The sequence below is a fragment of the Ictalurus furcatus genome, chromosome 1 (assembly GCF_023375685.1).
Source record: "Ictalurus furcatus strain D&B chromosome 1, Billie_1.0, whole genome shotgun sequence".
In the NCBI taxonomy this organism is placed as follows: Eukaryota; Metazoa; Chordata; class Actinopteri; order Siluriformes; family Ictaluridae; genus Ictalurus; species Ictalurus furcatus.
In genome coordinates this window covers 5,394,446-5,414,805 of record NC_071255.1, presented here as the reverse complement: position 1 = coordinate 5,414,805, position 20,360 = coordinate 5,394,446, and the positions used below count along the sequence as shown (strand labels likewise).

General features: G+C 37.7%; 1 protein-coding gene across 1 annotated transcript; it reads right to left on the bottom strand.

Annotated features, from left to right (window-relative positions):
* Positions 1-21: 21 nt before the first annotated feature.
* Positions 22-20,297, bottom strand: riok3 (RIO kinase 3 (yeast)). Its single transcript, XM_053621468.1, has 13 exons — positions 20,056-20,297; positions 16,997-17,112; positions 13,179-13,321; positions 12,879-12,986; positions 10,823-10,932; positions 9,541-9,684; positions 7,040-7,167; positions 4,877-5,059; positions 4,379-4,538; positions 3,782-3,862; positions 3,598-3,687; positions 3,312-3,419; positions 22-3,175 (listed from the first exon to the last, which is right to left on the bottom strand). The coding sequence occupies exons 1-13, from the start codon at positions 20,089-20,091 to the stop codon at positions 3,068-3,070; spliced, it is 1,515 nt and encodes a 504-aa protein (XP_053477443.1). The 5' UTR covers positions 20,092-20,297; the 3' UTR covers positions 22-3,067.
* Between the last annotated feature and the right edge of the window lie 63 nt (positions 20,298-20,360).

Genomic DNA, 20,360 nt, shown 5'->3' with positions numbered 1-20,360 from the left:
AGTGTGACAAATGTGTCAAAATTGGCTGAGGACAAGCAATTTTTATCAATAAAAATTGATGATTATAGCCGAAGATTAAAAAAATTACCTAGAACAATGAAAGATGACATATGTAACCATGGTTCTATGACTAGTTTCCTTTGGAACTACTTAGATTTCCGGTTTGTTCGTTCCCTTGCTGAGAACCAGTAGCTGTCACCTTTCCCCATGATCCCATGTGGGTAGCATATAAAAGGTCACGCTCATCCTCTGGCCATTCTACCCGGATGATCAAGGCATCAGTTATGGAATGACTGTTACAAATGTAACCGTCTATTCTACTTCCTTTTGATCCAGACCACCGAAGGGGTTTCTGTTGAAACTTTGAAAACTGCTTACATAACTCAGCAGGAAGGCCATCAGGTCCTGGTGCTTTATTGTTGGGCCTATGGTTATTGGCATTATAGATCTCTTGCTTCTATTGGTTTGTCTGTGGACTTTGCTTGTTCTTGTTAATTTTGTTAGACTGATATTGTTGAAGACGGTGTTAACTTCTGAGTATATGTCTTGAAAGAAAGTTATAAACGTATTATTAATCTGCTCAGGTGGTTGTCTTTCTTGGGTTTGTAGTTTTTTCTTCATTTTGTTTAGTAAGATTAATTTTTTTTTTTTTTGCAAGGGACTAAACAAGCATCTCAGTGGCTTTTGTGAATAAAAATGATCAGATCCTCCTGATAGCTCTATACACTTCAGAATTCATCCTGCTACTTCTATCAGCAGTCACCTCATCAATAAAACACCAGTGACCCAGCTCCATTGGCAGCCATACATGCCCATGTCATAACCCTGCCTCCACATGTTTGTCAGATGACGTGGTATGCTTTGGAACATGAGCGCTTCCTTTCCTTTTTCCATACTCTTCCCATCAGTCTTGTACAAGTTAACATTGCATCAGAACTGGTCAGGTGTTTTTACATCTAATCTGGGCTTTCTGTTCTTGAGTGTTACTAGTGATTTGCATCTTGAGGTAAACCATATGTATTTACATTCATGAAGGCATCTCTTGATTGTAGACTTCAATACTGTAGATACACATACTGTACATCCTCCAGAGTCTTCTTGACTTGGCTAAATGTTGTGAAAGGGGTTTTCTTCAACAAGGAAAGAACAAATTCTGACCCTAACATCTGTGTGGCTCAGAAGAAATGGATATTCATCAGAGCAGGCTACATTTTTACCAGATTTAAATTGTCCAGTTATGGTGAGCCTGTGCCCACTCAGCTTTCTCATCTTTCGGCGCTCAAGAAAAAAAAACCTGACGTGGTCTTCTGCTGTTGTAGCCTTCCCTCCTCAAAGTTCAACATTCTGCTCACAATTGTACAGAATGGCTATCGTAGTTAATGTGGCCTTTCTGTCCGCTTGAACCACTCTAGACATTCGTTGTTGACCTCTCTAATCAACAAGGTGCTTCGGTCTACAGAACTACTGCTCACTGGATGTTTTTTTCTTTATTGCACAATTCTGGGTAATCTCTAGAGACTAGATCCTAGATCAGCAGTTTTCACACCAGCTCATCTGGCACCAACAATCACGAGATCACACAAATTCAAAGAGATCACATTTTCCCCCCACTATTGAGGGCTGATGTGAACATTAGCCGAAGCTGCTGGCCCGTATCCGCATGATTTTATGCGCTGCGTTGCTACCACACTATTTGCTGATTAGATAATTGCATGAATGAATAGGTGTACAGGTGCTCCATGAGTGCACTTTTGATGCTTTAAAATATGTTCCTATGCTTAGCTTAACTGTCTAAGAAGACATTAGGACAAACATGAATAAAGTCACTCAGGAGATATCTCAATCCCTCAGTTCCACAGTACAGAAAAAGCGACGAGTTTAAAACCATCTATCCATGTTACCAAACTAATAGGTTGACCTTTTCCCAGCGAACGTTTGTATGCACTTCAGTCTGACATGTTTAACTTTAGTTTATTGGTCACTTTTAATACAATACAAATAGATGATCAATACTGCTTTTAGTAACTTAAAAAATTTTTTTTTACTACTTATATAAAGTCAGTGCTAAACACACACTGTCCTGTTATGGGAAGTGATTGACATGAAACAACAGTTTTGCTAATATTAAAATTAGATCCAAGTTGAACAACTTCCAGTATTTAAAAGGTACAAAATCACTGAAAGTTTTTGTTTTTTCCCCCGAATATATTGGTTGAATATCTCCGATAATTCTGTTATACCAATGCAGCGCTACTGGAGTTATCCACCTGGAAGTAAATGATATGTTGCGATGATGTAATACTACTGATCACATTCTCAGGTGTGTTTGAAGAGCTGAAATCAAAGAAAATCTCTCAGTAATTGATATGATGTCTCTATAGACTACACGACACTGCACTATGTGTGCTGAAACACAGAAGTCGTGAAGCTGTCTTGAACGTCCAATTTGAAACTTTGAAAAATTAACGATTGACTCTTCATCCTGCCATCACTAGTTATAAATACATAAGGCATAGATTGTAACCTTCTGGTAACGTGTGCTTAAACATTTGATTAATCACATTCCATTTACCAATTTCAAAGTTTATTCATTTCTCCATGAGCTGTAAAATATTACATGAAGCCAGCATACAGCAACATTAAGATAAAGCCACAAAAATCAGAAAACATCAACGCATCAAGCATGTTCAGCACCAACCAAATGCTTTAAATAAGCATTCGATTCATGCTAACTGGTATTTTTTATGTAGAGAGAAATATGACACCGTGTCATATTTACTAATCTATTTGCACATATCTCATTCTGTCCCATTATTAGCCCATATTGCAACACTGATCAATAACAGGTTGTGCTCAAACGGAAGATTTGATGCTGCTGCGTACTAATATAGTTGATCTATTAGTACACCATTTACTTGCTATTTGAAGCAATCCATCAAAAGGTGTGTAAAGATGGGTGTTTCAGATGCCTAGTCAGCAGAAAATGCTGTGTAATGCACTTATACATCCTCACATTTTACCCCTCTCAACTTGTGAACCTGCCTTTTTTCTGGATGTTATCTTATTGTTAATCATCCTCATTTAACAGAGGTGGGCCATTCTCACAAGTATTGGTACAGGCCTTCTTGCTTCGCTTTTGGACATGGTCCTCATTCATCTTCTCCAGTTCCTGAATCTGTAAAGACATATGGATTGATTTAGGAAACACTGTTCTACACCAAAAAAAAAAAACATAGTATTTGAGAAAAAAGAAAAAAAAAAAACTTTTTATAAAGTTAAAAGTTTAAACAGTTCAATCATTGTACACTTACCTGGGCTAAGAAATCTGCCTCATTGTCACTCGTGATTTTCAGTCCAGACACAGTGTTAAAGAGCTCATACACATGCATAGCTTCTGTTACTCCAGCTTTCTGGAAAAACTTAAGCGGGGGGAAAAAATGCATGTGAATAAATTACTGCAATTATTGTATGTAATAAAACACTGTGGAAAGACCCAGCTGAATCTATTAAGAATGCTGTAAAAGTTATGATGAGCTTGAATATGTAGAAATAAAAACAATAACTGGGCAATAGAACATTATGTAGGGAGACACTTACTGTAGATACATTCCTGCAATCTCGGAACAGAAACTCCAGACCATGAGGGTGAGCGGGCTCAACCGACTGGCTCACATCAATCAACCACACCTATAAAAGAATCATACTAATTCTAATATTACAATAACTAAATAAGCATTTTAAAACAGAATTTGAAAGTGAAAATGACTGAGAATTTCCCCACCTGTCCCTCATGCCAGAGCATATTATATTCACTCAGGTCAGCATGAACAAGGTTACACTGCTGAAACAGCTGCTGCATCATCTATGGAGAAAAAGAAGAACTACAGTGCCCTACAAATAATTATTTTTGCTGGGTATTCTAGTCATGAGTATTCCGGAGAAATGCTTTATCTTGGAATATCATAGCTAATACTTTGAATAAAAGTCCACCATTTTGGTGCGCATAAGCAATGGAATGGAACCAATTTATTTGATTTAATTGCAAATCAAGCATTTTTAGGCTGTTGAAATATTATGGTGACTTTATACATACTCTGACCAGACACAGGTTTGATACAGATGCTCCAATGATGAAACTAATGAATAGTGAAACTGTTGGTGGAATGTTTTCTTTAATATTTTCATGTATCTTGTGTGTCTGTGACAGTAACTCCTTAAAAATCAGTTTTCATGCCATTACTTATGCATAAAGTGTTGAAAGGTTTATCAAGGGAAGTTGTATTCTACTCTAATCTTCTTTCTGAAAAAACAAGTCATTTTCAACAAGTAAAGGGAAAATGTCCTAATTATAGCAAATTGAAATCTGGGGAGAGTATACCTGTAGTACTTGGTAATATGCCTTCTTCAGGTCCTCAGAAGTTAGCATGGCATCTTTTATCTTAGGAGCTGGCACATGGTTCTGACCAATAAAAGACATTACAAGAATATGCTTCTTCAGAATCACCACTTCTGGGCAGGGAATCCCAGCTTTTTTCATCCTGTAAATGTATCCAAGAGAAAGACGTACAGTATGGTGAGGTCCATAAATATTATGGACATTAACAAAGTTGTTATTATTTTAGCTGCCTACACAGTATATATTGGAGTTAAAATTAAATCATTTAATTTGACATTAATTTGAGGGCATTTACATCCCACCCGGTTGGAAAAACAGAAAGACCAGATTAGACTAGAGACAAAAACGCCTTTTAAAAAAAAAGAGCCTTTTTAATACTGTTGTATTAAACTGAAAATTAAGGATAGTCGCAGATATAAACCTCAAAAATAGCAATAGTGGAGAACTGCTCGCTTACATATAAGGGTGTTGGAGTCTTACCTGGTCAGGTTGTGCATCTCCTTTTCAGCCCACAGGTGGATGATCTTACGAGGATTCAGCTTACTGTAACGCTCTTTAAAGCGGTAGTCGTCCTTAATGTATTTGTCCCGGTTCTTGAATTCATTCAACGTAGTCTTGAAGACCTTGAGGACACACTCCTGTGGAATTAGCATCTCCTCGAAGCTAAGAGATGATTTAGAGCAACATTACTACATTTCAGCTGTTTTTCAATGTATAAACAAGTCCGATATTAACTCTTTTGAACCAGTACGAGCAAATTCAACTCGTGCCTGGTGTGTACGCACTAGGCTTTTAAATGCTTGAAATTTAAAATAAATAAATAGCACTCAAATTAATCATTTGTCATTAGACATTTGCCGAAAATGTTGACATGCATGACAAGAAATAGTTTTTCTTTAAGTGTAAGCATATGCATGACCCCTGGTGCAAAGACAATACATTTTGCAATTTGCGATTTCCAATAGAGGTTTTAAAACTACATGGTCCCTGGCTTCTCAACCAGACAATTCCCTACATAATCCACTCATAATTTCATAAAAGTGAAGAGAATCCAGCAGAATACATTTTATTCAACAAAGGAAGAAGAGAAGAATGTGTCACTAAGGAGTTGACATCTTCTGATGGCATTTAGATCATACAGTGTTCTTGAACAATGTCTTGGATGCAAGGCAGAGGGGTTTGGTTTACACTTTTTCCATGTGCATCCTGTGGCGACACAAGCAGCATTGTTCACACACTTGCCTGTATAGCTCATGTACAGTCAGGTCCATAAACATCTGGACACTGACAAAGTCATTGACATTTTAGATGTCTACAGCAGTACATAATAATGAACTGAATGCACTAAAACAAATGAAGACTTTCAGCTTTAATTTCAGGGTATATACATCCGATTCGAGCGAATGGTGAGTTCTGAAGTAGATAATAGCACTGATATCATAGCTGATATTATCAGCAGTCACATCATCAATAGATACAAGGGAACATGTTCCACTGGCAGCCATAAGATGACATGGCATGCTTCCCTTCATGAGCAGTTCCTTCCCTTCTCCATACTCATCTCTTCCCATCATTCCGGCACAAGTTAATCATCGTCTCATCTGTCCAGAGGATGTTGTTCCAGAACTGTACAAGCTTTTTAAAGAATAAATTATGTTTAGCCTGGACTTCCTGCTGTTGAGGCATCTTTTAGTAACCCCTCTCTATGTATTCTGGCAAAGTCTTCTTTTGACGGTTGACTTTGATACAGACCATGTAACAGCTGAGCAGCCAATTGTTCCATTATGTTCCCTTAAAACCGTGCGGGAGGGGACCATATATACTCTTAAAGTAAAGCTGAAAGTCTGCCCTTTGAGGAATATTTATTATTCCATTTCAACCCCAATATACTGTGGTAGACAGCTAAAATAATAATGTTTTCCAAATCCAAATATTTATGGACCTAACTGTACATCAGGAAGATTTAAAAGTGACATTCACTAGGTGGCATGTCCGAGCCAAAACTTCCCTGTCTGCTAGGTTTCCAAGTCAATCTGTAACATGTTTAGCGATTTTATGCACAGCAATATTAAAACACACTAACAATCTTTGGCTCTCAAAACTTTCTGCTGCCATTGTGATAAATGTCTGAGACTCGAAAACTCTCCAAAGTATTTAATAATCTTAAAAAAAAAAAAAAAATTGGTAGGTTTAAAAGCTAGGTTTTATTTATTCAAACACTAATTGTAATAGGAAAAAGGGTTAGTGTTAGTACTCAAAAACAGCCTAGAATAGTACACAAGTACGTGATTTGATACACAACATTAGTTTGTTTAGTGGAGGTAGATGGATAGGGAAATTTGGATAGGACTATATTTCTTGCTGAACCTACACTAGTACAGTGTTAGAATAGTGAAAAAATGTACCATATCAAATTTATATGTGGCTTGTCTGAATGTGGCTCGTAGAAACATTTCAAAGCATTAATACACACAATCCATCTTCGATATTTCTAATAGTAATTTGTAAAATAAATGACAGAAACAAAAGAGGAAATGGTGAATTTCTCTTGGAAGCCCATTTGTAAACGAAGCAACCTGTAATTTTGGGAACCTCGGCTCGAAACCTTGACCATTGTAATTCACAGATACAGCCTGCACTCACCTCCCTCCATCAGCATGAAACACGACAGACTCTTTCCCTGTGCTGATACATCCATTAATGTTCTCCAGGATTCCTGCATTCACCATTTTGTACATGAGCAATCTGGTCTTGGGGTCCACTGCATGCTCCTATAGATGGAAACAATTAAAATTGAGCACATCATCTGTAAATGTAAAAATTTAGAAAGAAAAATCATCACTAGATTTTACAATTTATAGAGATATAATGCAATTAATTTTTCTTGCTTATTTTTGAATTTGATAAGAGCACCATTATGGCAACATATTTCTGTCTAATATTCTTCCGTCATTGAATGTTTAGCAATTGCCTTTAAAACTTCCTTTTTTTTTTACTGCTTTCACAAATATTTTTTACTAAATAAAACTGGCCTATAATGTTTATTACCTTTTGTCAGAAAGTACACTGAACTACCATTTTTAAAATAATTAATAAATAAATAAATAAATAAATAAATAAATAAATATCCACATGGCCAAAAGAATGTGAACACCTGACCAATCACGCCCATATTTGCTTTTTGTCCCATTCCAGATTTATCCCCCCCCCAAAAAGAGTTGTTGATGCTCATCAGGCTGGACAAGGTTACAAAACCATCTGTAAAGAGTAAGGACTCCACCAATCCACAGTCAGATAGATTGTGTACAAATGGTGTAAATTCAAGACCATTGTTACCCTCCCCAGGAGTGAAGACCAACAAACTCAAACAGCAAGACGTGTAATAGTCCATGAGGTCACAAAGGAAACCAGGGTAACCTCTAAGCAACTAAAGGTGTTACGTTATCCAATGCATTTCTGTTTACTCTATGTGCTATTTGTGCGTCTATGTCGGTGGTGGGATGGGTTTCTTTTGTCTCCTCCCCCTTCCCTAGGCCCTGCCTACTGCATGCGTCACGTTCCGGCTTGCTAATGGATGATCACGTCTTGTCCACGCCTGCTCCGGCCTTGTGCAACAGGATTGGTTGCCTTCACGTTTCCGGGAAGTGTACTTAAGCCTCGTCAGTCTCCATCTCAGGGCAGGTCATTGCCATTGCTTTGTGTATAGAGAGAAGTTCTTTTTGCCTGTGTATGACTATTCCGCCTGTGTATGACCCTATGCCTGATTTGACTTTGTTTATGCTCTGCCCAGTTACGATTCATGTGATACTTTTGTGTATATATGTATATATTATTTTGGAAATTAACACACTAATAGTCGCCTCTGTAAATAGTGCATGGTTAAAGAGTGGTTAGTAGGAAGTCTGCGCCATTTGTGTTGATTCTTCTTTTCTCCTGGTTTTGGGTTAGCTAGGGAGTGAGGGAAGACGGTGTATTTTTGTTTTCTTTTCTTGTAGTTTAGTTAGTTTTATTCTGGTAACATTAGAGGGTATTTTTGTTTATTATTTTGGCCTGGCCGGTTTCTGAAGATTGAAACCAATGTATATATAAAAAGTGCTCCGTCTGGCGAATAAAAACAAAGCAAACACAATCGTGGTCTCGCCAACCCTTTTCTTTTTTTATTTTATTTTTTTGTATGTTGCATCCCGACCTAGACCGGGTTGTAACCAAGGCCTCTCTCACATTGGCTAATGTTAATGTTCATAAGTCCACCATCAGGAGAACACTGAATAACAAATGGTATGCGTGGCTGCCCTGTAAGGAGAAAGTCACTGCTATCCAAAAAGAACATCGCTGCCCTTCTGATGTTTGCAAACAATCATGTGGAAAAGCCAGAATGGGTTAATATCGGATTATTGTTGTCTATGTAAACGTACTGACTGACTGTTGTGTTTGGGTTTATCTTCACAGCTCTCACAATGTTTGTCCAATGCCTCCAAAAGTGTCTCTCTTTTCTCGGCTTCAAAATGGCTTGATTTTCTCCTATACACAGCTCCCTGATCTGCATGTTGACTTATCCTTTTTAACAACAAATGGAGTTTTCACAGGTGAAACTGAAGGCTAAAACCAAGAGCAGATGTTCTCTTGAGCTATTTATTGTTTAAACAATCAATCAATCTAAAAGGACACACATGGGTAACAAGAAACACCTGTCAGTCACACGTTCCAATATTTTTTGCTTGCCTACAAACTGGGTGGTCTGATACAAAATGTGCTATGTTCTATGTCATTTAACACGTCTACATATAAATACTACAAAATAAAAGCTGAAATTCTAAACCCTCTTGTCATGTTCATCTTTTGATCTCAAACCCGTATGTCTTCAGTCTACAGCAAAAAGAAATGACTTGGCCTTCCCATTCCAATAGTTTCAGAGAGGGCTATAGAGCTATATTTTATAATGGTTAAAATAAAACAAAAAAAAGCATTGCAAGTGAGGCAGTAGAAACAGTAGTACAAGGCATAGGCACGACAGATTTGAAAGCGGACACAACCAGTGTAAATATACACTGTATATTTAAGTAAATAGTAAAATTGTGCAAATGTAGTGGGTAGTGATAACTTTTCATGTGTAAATCCACTCTCCATTATTGTGTAGGACTTACAGCAGTTGAGTGCTCCTTTTTCTCATGAAGTCGGGCGCTGCGTCTCTGCTCAGTTTGACAATGTCTTTTCAGAGAGTTGTACACTGGATTTGACAACTTCAGGTCCATGCCTATCCCATCACCTACATGCACCTCTGGAGCAAACTGTGCAACATAAAGAAACAGGGGACATTTGAGAAGGAAGGCTGTATGAGAAAAGGTCAAGCAGAGTAACTAAAAAAAAAAAAAAGGAAAAAAGAAAACCAGAAACTGGAAACAAGTTTGCTACACGATAAATTATTACACTACAATAATAATAATAATTATTATTATTATTATTAAAACTTGGGCCAACATGTCAACATGTTCTTAGCATAGGTGGGGATGTAAAGACTGTTGGAAAAGCAGCCTAGAAATACGTGTACTCTTGACCCATTATGCATATTCTAAATATAGTAAGAGGAAACTTCAATTTATTTTTATTTGTATAGCGCTTTTTACAATAGACATTGACTACGTTTACATGGACAGCAGTAATCTAATTATTGACCTTACTCTGATTAAGATAATAATGTGATTAAGGTGTTTACATGAGTCGCTTTTAGAATACTCCTGTCATGTACCTGTTTTACATGTTCTAGAACATAATTAGATTAAGAGCCCGTGTCATTACCTCACCACACCACGCCGTCCCTCCAGAATTTCACATATCAACATACAGTTCGTCTTCGTTATGGTTGCGTATACAGTTTTGGGTGTTTTTTTTTTTTTTTACGAACGCTTCAAGTGCAGTTAATTATTTGTCATGCTATACGTGCAAATAGACGACTGCTTGAAGCCGTGGGCTGCGTCCCAAACCGCGTAATTACCGTCTATACAATAGCCGTGTACGTGTATTTTTCCCCACTACAGGCCTATAGTAGGAAAGTTTGCGGTTTGGGACGCAGCCGAACTCTCTTGTTTGGCCGTAAAACGTAAAACTGCCGTGTGTGATCGCGTCCTGTCGCAAAATGCAGAGAAAACTCACACGACGTTAATAGTGTGATTAAAGTGTTTACATGTCTGTAATACACGTCCATAATGCGACTAAAACAGGAGTACACCACACGTCTTAATTCGATTAGAGCTTAGTTCGAGTATGACCTTAATTAGATTAAGGTAAGTAAAAATTGCTGTTTACATGGTAGTTTTTTAATCAAAGTATGGTCTTAATCGGATTAAGAGTGGATTATTGTTGTCCATGTAAACGCAGCTATTGTCTCAAAGCAGCTTTACAGAAATATCCACACGGTAACTAACTTACATTATCCATTCGTGCGGTGTTTTTACGTCCGCAGACCTCCTCGTCATGTTTCGTGGTAATGTTCTTGCCTTTCCCTGCAAAACCCTTCTTTGGTGTAGTGGTTGGCTTTTCTGTTAAAATCACACATAATATCAAGGCCATATGAGGTTTAGGTTACCAAAAGTGACAGTTCAGCATCATCTCGCTTTGTAGACTCTCTCCAACACTGCATTTTTTTAAATGCAAGAAATTTAAGTAAACCATTTTTGTGTTGATTTTGATGTATGTTTTGGATCATTATCCTGCTAGAAGATCCAACCACGGCCCATTTGAAGCTTTCTGGCAGAGACATTCAGGTTTTCATTTAATATCTGTTGATATTTGATACAGTCCATGATGCCATGTATCCTAACAAAATGTCCAGGTCCTCTGGCAGAAAAACAGCCCCAAAACATTAAAGATCCACCTCCATATTTAACCATGGGCATGAGGTACTTTTCCGTATGGCTACCTCTCTGCGTGTGCCGAAACCACCTCACCAAATTACCAAAAAGCTCTATTTTGGTTTCATCTGACCATAGAACCCGATCCCATTTGAAGTTCCAGTAGTGTCTGGCACACTGAAGACGCTCGAGTTTGTTTTTGGATGAGAGTAGAGGCTTTTTTATTGAATCCCTTCCAAACAACTTGAGGTGATGTAGGTGACTTCAGATTGTAGTTTTGGAGACTTTCTGACCCCAAGACGAAACTAACTTCTGCAATTCTCCAGCTGTGATCCTTGGAGATTTTTTGTCCACTCGAACCGACCTCTTCACAGTGTGTTGAGACGATATAGACACACGTCCAATTCCAGGTTGATTCATAACATTTCCAGTTGACTGGAATGTCTTAATTATTGCCCTGATGGTGGAAATGGGCATTTTCAACGCTTGTGCTATTTTCTTATAGACACTTCCCATTGTGTGAAGCTCAACAACCTTTTGCCGCATATCACAGCTATATTCCTTGCTCTTACCCATTTTTATGAATGACCAAAAGAATTTGGCCTGTGTGTTACATCATATTTATACCCCTGTGAAACAGGAAGTCATGGTTGAACAATTTCCTGTTCCTAGTCACCCAGGTGTACTAAAAATTTTTTTAAATATCAATGGGAATATACTTCAAATATATTTTTCCTCATATGAATTCACAGGGGTGCCAATAACTGTTGCACACCTTTTTTATATATATAAACTTGTGTTGTGTTTGCAATTGTTTGATATATATGAGAGCAGAGTAGTAGAATTTTTTTAACAAAAAGATCAAAAAGTTAAACAATAAAGACAATTCTTCACAGCCTTCTTTGCTCATATTTACCGAGGGTGCCAATATTAGTGGAGGGCACTGCAACTGCTGTTAAAATGTGTTGCTTTGAAAATGCCTGGTCTGTTTACTCATTTTCACAAAATATATACCACCTCCACATCAATTAAAATAGGCACAAATCTTGTTATTATTAACCTAAATATCTTAAGACCAACAATGATTTGAGATGATATTTCATTCTGGCTGTAGCTTTTAACTGTAGGAGAGAAAAATATCACAATAAAAAGAGACTAAAGCTTCCAAGTCTGGACCTCTTTGCAAGTGGGCTTCCTTGCTAGCTAGCATGGACTGTCTGCAGTGCCCCTAGTCTATTTTGTGTTTCTTCTCTAGAGGTTCAAGCCGGCAATATTAAAAAAAGTAAAGAGCTATCTGGAAAAAAATAAATAATAAGATGTCGAAACATTACAGGACAATATGAATGTACCAAATAAAAGAAATAAATGAACAGTATTCTCCTAGATATGTTGTTCAGCTGGCAATAGCTTGTAATCTAAACAAGTAGCATGAAACCTAATGTGGGTCAGGCGTAAACAAAAATCGAGAACTGTGCCTATCAACTCTACTAGATGGGTGCACAGTTATGCACAATGACTACGACTACAATAAGACAATTGAATAAAACTACGCGTGGCACTGGTGTACATGTATTAGGCTTAGGGTAACTCATGCCAAGCAATTCATTGTTGATTCATGAAAAACGAACACTTACCAAGGCGATAAGGGTCATGGCGCGTGTCCTGCCAATCTACTTCATCATCAGAGCTGTCACTGTCCTCAAATGGGTGAACCATGCGGTAGTTTTCAAAGGAAATCGACACTAGAAAAGACCAATAATTCATGCACTTAAATACTTAATAACTTTGTGCTAGAAAGTCTGTTCATACAGAATACGTACCGCATGATAAACATGCAGGTCTTTGACTAATCACTAGTTGTCCTCTGTAGATCTGTCTCTTATTCTTAGCATTGATCAGTCGCTCTTCAGTATATGGATTCAAGATAGGTTTACCTTTGCTCTCTCCATTGAACTTCTTTTCTTCTCTGCGCAACTGTGTGTCAAACTCCCTATCAAACTCCATCTGAAGCATCTGAGCCAACATCAGGTCACTGGATGTTTCCGTCTCCTGCTGTATACTGGCAAGGTCCAAGTCACTGAAAAGAACAAAACGTAATAATGACATGATTTTTGAGATGATTCTGGGTTAGATGTGTCCATATAACTGTCAGAACTGTAAGACATATCAGTCAGAGTCTCCGAACAACATTTCTGGCTTAGCGTGCAGTGCTGCACAGATTTTAGCAGCATTACAGGATTTATCCCGGTAGGGTTCTCATTACGGCTGGGCGATATATCAATATAACGTCGATATCGTGATAAACAATTTCGCGATATAGGATTTTCTGAAATATCGTAGGTATGGTGATTTTTTTTTTTACGTTTTTAATCATTACAAATTAAAATGGTACTGAATGGATGCTACTGATTTGACGTAATACAAGGGGAAAAAAAAAACCTTAATCTTCTTTGTCTTTGTAGGCATTAAATGAAAGTATCATCAAACTCAGTTTAATGATTTTTTTGGTTTATTTTACTACTGTTTTGCAAACAGTTTGTTAGCTAAATCATATACTGTGATATACATCATGTTTCATACAGTAGAAATGTCCTCAAGTATCGTGATACAATATTTTTTCCCATATCACCCAGCCCTAATTCTCATTTATGGGGCAGTGGTGGCTTAGCGGTTAAGGCTCTGGGTTACTGATCAGAAGGTCGGGGGTTCAAGCCCCAGCACTGCCAAGCTGCCACTGTTGGGCCCTTGAGCAAGGCCATTAACCCTCTCTGCTCCAGAGGCGCTGTATCATGAGTGACTCCGCTCTGACCCCAACTTCCTCACATGCCGGGGTATGCGAATAAAAGAATTTCACTGTGCTGTAATGTATACGTAATCAATAAAGACTCATTATCATTGTCAAGCTGAATACAAACAGATTTAATTGCAATTCGCGCATAGGAGCAAGAAAATTGGTTTTAATTTAAAAATCCAGTATTTTCACACAAACGTTCGTATCCTACTCATACTGCTGTGTGCATAAGAAGACTAAACCTTAACTTTGTCGACTACAAGTGTAGTCATATAATTTGCATGGATTATTGCATAATTATGTACGGCTTATACATAGGGCTGCACAATTAATCGAATATCGATCGCGATTACGATTTTGACTGCCCACGATTAAACGAACATGATCGACTACGATATTAAACTTTTAAAGTTCGTCCTCCGCTCATAGAAAACTCCACTGTTTTCTCCACTCAAATCAAGTGCTTCCTACACTTACAGCCAATCACATAGAGCGGCGCCGGGATGATGTCATTATGTAACGCCAAACCTGGAAACGAGTTAGCATTTTAGCACTTGAGCTGCCAGTTTCTCTGCGAGCTCCAGCGCTTATTCAAGTAGAAATTATGACACTAGCATGATGCTAAATGGCACTACAGAGGTTGTCGAGGACATTAAACATCATCACGCCGAACAGGAAAAAACTTTGCAGATAAACTCAGGGCTCTACAGTGCCACCATTTCACTCGTGTTTGCGACTGAAAAGTACTTTGTGCGACTGTGAATAAATATTTATTCGCACCGGTGCGAGTGACCTGTTCGGAGTTGTAGAATACAATTGGAATAAAAACTACAGGAAGTCCAAAATGCATCTACACTGAGCAACAGTTACTTTCACACTGCTTTTCATCTCCTCAGTCAACCGAACAAGTGTGTAAATACTGCAGAGAAGCCATTATGATGACGAGTAACACTGAACATCATCTGCTTCTCTCAACTTCCCGATCTCACAACCGCCATCTTTTATTGATCCCACATTATGTTCCTAAATTCTGTCATAATTGACAAGCTCAAGTTTTCTCATGCCTACTTGTGTGTTATATTGTGGAACATTAATGCTACCATCTCTTTAAAAACAAAAAAACCCCCCAACACTTAACTTCAACTGTGCTCCTAAATTTTTGTAATCTCCTAATAGAAATTGTCTTGTGTCTCTCCTCCTGTAAACACTGTTATTGCCTTTTCTGCATTCGCCTGAATTGTTTTCATTTGGTTGCATATTGTTATATTTGATGCATATTTTCATTTGGTTGATGGTATTTTTACTTATCCTATATTTTGGGTACGATTTTATTGATATTTTGCTTCTACAAGATGATGCACTTTAAGGACCAGTCTAATTTGATGCAAAGATTTGTATATTAGCAGGGATGTAACACAACATGGAGGTGAAAGCAGCGGTCTGTTTATTTAAATGTGAAAGTGCAATAAAAATATGTCATCCCTAAAATCAATGAATAATCGTGATAAATAATCGAGATCTCAATATCGGGATTATCATTTTGGCCATAATCGTGCAGCCCTAGTTATACATGATGAATACTGTTTACGTTTTTTAAAGCATTTAGCAGACATCATGAGACACCTGAGCTACTAGAAGTTGTTACGTCAGGAGACGTAGTGTGTGTGTGTGTGTGTGTGTGTGCGCGCGCGCTCTCTCTCTCTCTCTCTCTCTCCCTGTTTCGCTCTCACAGGTCGCTCCGCCCCAATTCAACGTGCTGACGTGCTGCACCGGGATTGGAGAGGAGAAGATTGTGCGTCATTTAAAAAGGCGGAAGAACGATATGTCGGGAGGAACGCGGATGTGTGGTTTATCTGTGATTGTGGGCATACTATTGAGTAGCGAATATTTTTCCCGGTGTTTGAGTGAAATCGCTTGCTTGTGGTATTGTGTGTGAGTGAAAGAGTGGTAGAAGCTTGTGTTGTCCCATTCCCCCGTTTTGTCTTGTGTTGTGGCTGAGTGTACGCCTCCATTGTAAATATATCTTTCATTGTAAATATTTATTTTCTAATAATCACGAAAGCTGTAGGGGTTGGGTGCCATTATTTTTGGGTGTATCTTTTGTTCGCTGTTTTTGCCTCAGTTAGGGAGTCAGGTTAGACTCTGTATTTTCTTTTTAAATAACTTTTTTTTTGTTAGGTAATTTAAATTGATACGGGACAAGGTAGTGACTGTTCTGCTTATTATTTTGGCCTTGCCCAGCCCTGAAGAGATTTGCTTTCTTAGGGATTGTTTGTTTTGGATTGCTTCTTTCCTCTTGCTTGTAATCATTAAATTTGTAAGATTTCAATGATTTTGAAACCTCATTTTTATTTTTGTTTATACTTTCTTTTATGTTACACCTCAACCCTAGACCGGGGTCGTAACAAAGTGCTTTATAGTCTCTATACAAAACACATTCTCATGCTAGGATACTAAAATCATGCTAGAATACCATTGAGACAATTTTGTGAAACCAAGTTGTTTTATATTAATTACACTGATTAAAGAATATTAAAAAATAACGAAAGTGAGCAAACCCGTTAATTTGAATAAAACTAGTCATTTAATTATGACATAAGAAACGTCGCCATAGAAACCGAGGACCGGTCTACGGCCAGTCTATGCGTGGCCATAAGCCGTTTCAGGCATGTTTTCAGCCCTATGTACATTGAGTTTTGAGGGCATGAGTTAAGGGAAATGATCTGTGTGACTTTACAGGTGATCAATGTACAGGACTATGAGGGAAAATCAGTGTTTCCAAAACTTTTGTCAATTTTGCAAAACATTTTCAACAAAACTTTACTAAAAAACTGATAAATGAGGCCAGCTGTTGGGCTCTGTAGAAAAGCGCTGATGCTAAAACAGCATAAAATGCTACTAGAGTAAAACAGACCAATAAAAAGGCATATGGCTTTTTATGCCATATGCTCTTAGACTCACTCGGGGCAGGTGAGGAAGGAGCTGTATTCCTCATGTAGCTGCTTGGCCAGCTGTTCACTCATCACATCTGTCAGGGAACAAGGGGTCGCGGTCACATTTACAGTACCCCACGGGCTCTAAAAATAAACAAACAAACAAACAAATAAACAAACAAATAAACAAACAAACAAACAAACAAACAGTTCAAGTATTACAACATTGCATAGAAAAGGTTATTATAGTAAACCTATTTCAGAGTACACCAATATTGCTGTGTAGGTAGCTGAGACTGTCTTCAATCACTGTGTCAAATTTAATTACAAAACTTTAGTGTTCAATGGGCCGCCATAGATTCCCATGTGGAAGTATAAGAAGAAGAAGAAAACGTACATTAACAACAGTGTGGGTAGGCTCCTAAATCAAGTAACAAATGTAATAAACAACAACAACGACTAACAATGAGTTACAGATATTTGATAAATATCTATGCCAGATAAATATCTATGCCACCTGTGGATTGATTGGCAGGTGGTGGCCACATTTTTCAACACATCTCAAGGTGGAGTTTCACACTCCAGTATTTTGACACCAATTTTGTTAGGATAGAAAAAATAATCCTGTCTTTCCAAAAGATATGCTTGGTTTTGTGTGCAAAAACATAAATTTTACATTCTTATTATCCTACACAGGGTCATGAGGGAGCCTGGATCCTGGGGAACTTGGGGCACAAGGCAGGGGACACCCTAGACAGAGTGCCAACCCATCGCAGGCCACAATCACACACACATTCACACACTGTGGACAATTTGGAAATGCCAAATCAGCTTACAACGCATGTCTTTGGACTGGGGGAGGAAACCGGAGTACCCAGAGGAAATCCCTGAAGCACAGGGAGAACATGCAAACTCACAGGGCGGAGGCGGAATTCGAAACCCCAATCCATCCACCAGCCCTAAGCCACCACACCTCATTATAACTGATTGATATGTGGCAGTTATGTTATTTATACAGTACTGTGCAAAAGTCTTAGGCACCCCCCCTTTTTTTTTTAGTACAAACTTTGTTATAGATTTTTATTTTATGACTTCTACATTAGTGAGTCAGTACAAAAAATTTCCAATTCCAAACATTCGTTTTTTTCAGCACAAAATTAAATGTTACAGAAAAAACGTGTGTAAGCAGCATATTACGCAAGAGAACTTTTTTTGGACAAAAACCCACAATGAAGGCTGCTGGGTTTTGCTGCAAGTGCGACGGTCAAAATCTCCAGAAGAACTGTGACTGGTTCTACAAGATGCTCAATAAAACTTACAGCACATTTCCTTATAAAACTGCACAAATTGTACCAGAGACTATGCTTTATTTATTTTTAAAGCAAAGGGTCGTCAAACTAAACAGCGACTTTGTTTCATTTATTACTGCACTTTATAGTATTTTTAAAAAATGTATAAAACATATAATCACGTATACATTACCGCACAGTGAAATTCTTTTCTTCGCACACCCCTGCATGTCAGGAAGCTTCTTTGTTATTGACGAATAACAAATCTTGTGCATTTCATAAGTAAGACCTTGCTGCTAATTACTCTCTTGATGACTGTGGAAGTAGGAAGGGTGTACTTATCTGTCTCACCCAAATGTCTGTGGGAAAATGTCAGTTTACTTTTTGTTAACAAATGACTGCATATTGAAATCTGGTTTTGTGTGTGTGTGTGTGTGTGTGTGTGTGTGTGTGTGTGTTTATTGTTGCTGTCGTCACCTGAAGTTATTTGTTTGTTTATAGAAACCACAAAATTGTTTTTATTGTAATTATTTAGGCCCTGATTAATAAAAACATTGAACTAAAGGAGGGCTTTTATTTTTATTTTATTTTATTGTTGTTGTGGTTAATGTCATCTTGGCCGACATAACAGTATTACTGACATCATAATGTTGTGGTGAACAAAATGACAACCAAAAACTTAAGGAAAGCATTCGTGCTGTAATCAGTCACATGGGAATCTGCCATTGAGCAACTGGTCTTGGTGATGACGTCACTTTATTACTGTGGGTCAACGTCCAAACAAGTTAATATACTTTTAGTAATCCCTCATGGGGAAATCAGTGTAGCAGTGGTGTACACATATACATACATTATATATATATATATATATATATATATATATATATATATATATATATATATATAAACTGTAATCTGTAAAGCCAAAGAAAAGAAAACATTAGAGTCAAATATTATCGTACTGTACAGATGACGTATTGACGTAAGCCAACCCGGAAGTTAGCATCACCCTAGTTCCCTTGACAAAAAAGCCAATAAGATTTTCCCATTGCAGAGAATAAGCTCCGTGACCAACACACGTTTATGATTCTTCCACGTTTTACTCATCAAGATATTGAATTTTGAAGACTAAATACAATCTCCAGAAGTAAACAGCTAAATTTAGGCTGTAAACAAACTACACCACGGTCGCATGGCTCCAACGTCACCACCACTAAGCTTCCGACAACTCTTTCAATCTTTTTTTATTTAATTGAAAAATACTATAAAATTGATAAATCTACAAATTGGGCAGTTTGAGTTGGAAAACAGCGAGGCTGTAGTAGATTTACAGTAGATGTAGTATTTTTTTTTTTTCCTGTTCGGCGTGATGACGTTTAATTTCCCCGACAACCTCTGTAGTCGCATTTACCCACTTGTTAGCAACCAACTTTAAAAAGAAAAATACAGACACACATGAGTGGAATATTACTGGTGTATTTTATGTAATAAATTAAAACGTGAAATTATATTCAGCTTGTGTTTACCACAGACCTTATTTCAGGTATTTGAAGAAAAAAAAAAAACATTCAACAAAACTTATTGACTTATGGAACCGGAAGCGCTAAAATGATTACTCGTTTTCCTGCGGCACTGTACATTACGTCACCATTATAAATAACTAAGGTTAGTTAGTGTATTACCGTGTTACAGGCCGCAGCCTGGGCACCGGTATATCACTGCTATATAGTGATATACCGGTGATTATAAAGTGATTAAGTAACACTAATACTTATTTAGGTTACTTAGGAAGGCTCACCTTTATTTCTTCTGCGACGACGTCTACCTGATCCATAATGGCAGCTTGATGACAACGAATGTCCGAAGGAGATATGCGCACTTAGCAAACTGAAGAATCTTAAATAAATTACTTAATTTAAAGTTGAGAAAGAGTTAGTTAGCTAAGCTCGTATATCTCTTAAACCCTTACAATAAGAGAGCAGTGCTCACTCACGACTGTCAGGCGTCGTTAACACTGTAAGCGAGTGCTGTGTCGAAACAGGAACAAGGGGGAAAAGCGCAGCAGAAATTCTTCAAATTAAAAGTTATTATACGTGCTTTGCT

Excerpts from the sequence above, each read along its gene's own strand:
- riok3 (XM_053621468.1), bottom strand. The coding sequence starts at position 20,091 with ATGGATCAGGTAGACGTCGTCGCAGAAGAAATAAAG. Across the intron at positions 12,987-13,178 it reads GTTCAATGGAGAGAGCAAAG|TGTCGATTTCCTTTGAAAAC; the intron begins GTAAACCTATCT and ends GGTCTTTTCTAG. Across the intron at positions 5,060-7,039 it reads TTTCATGCTGATGGAGGGAG|CTTCGAGGAGATGCTAATTC; the intron begins GTGAGTGCAGGC and ends ATCATCTCTTAG.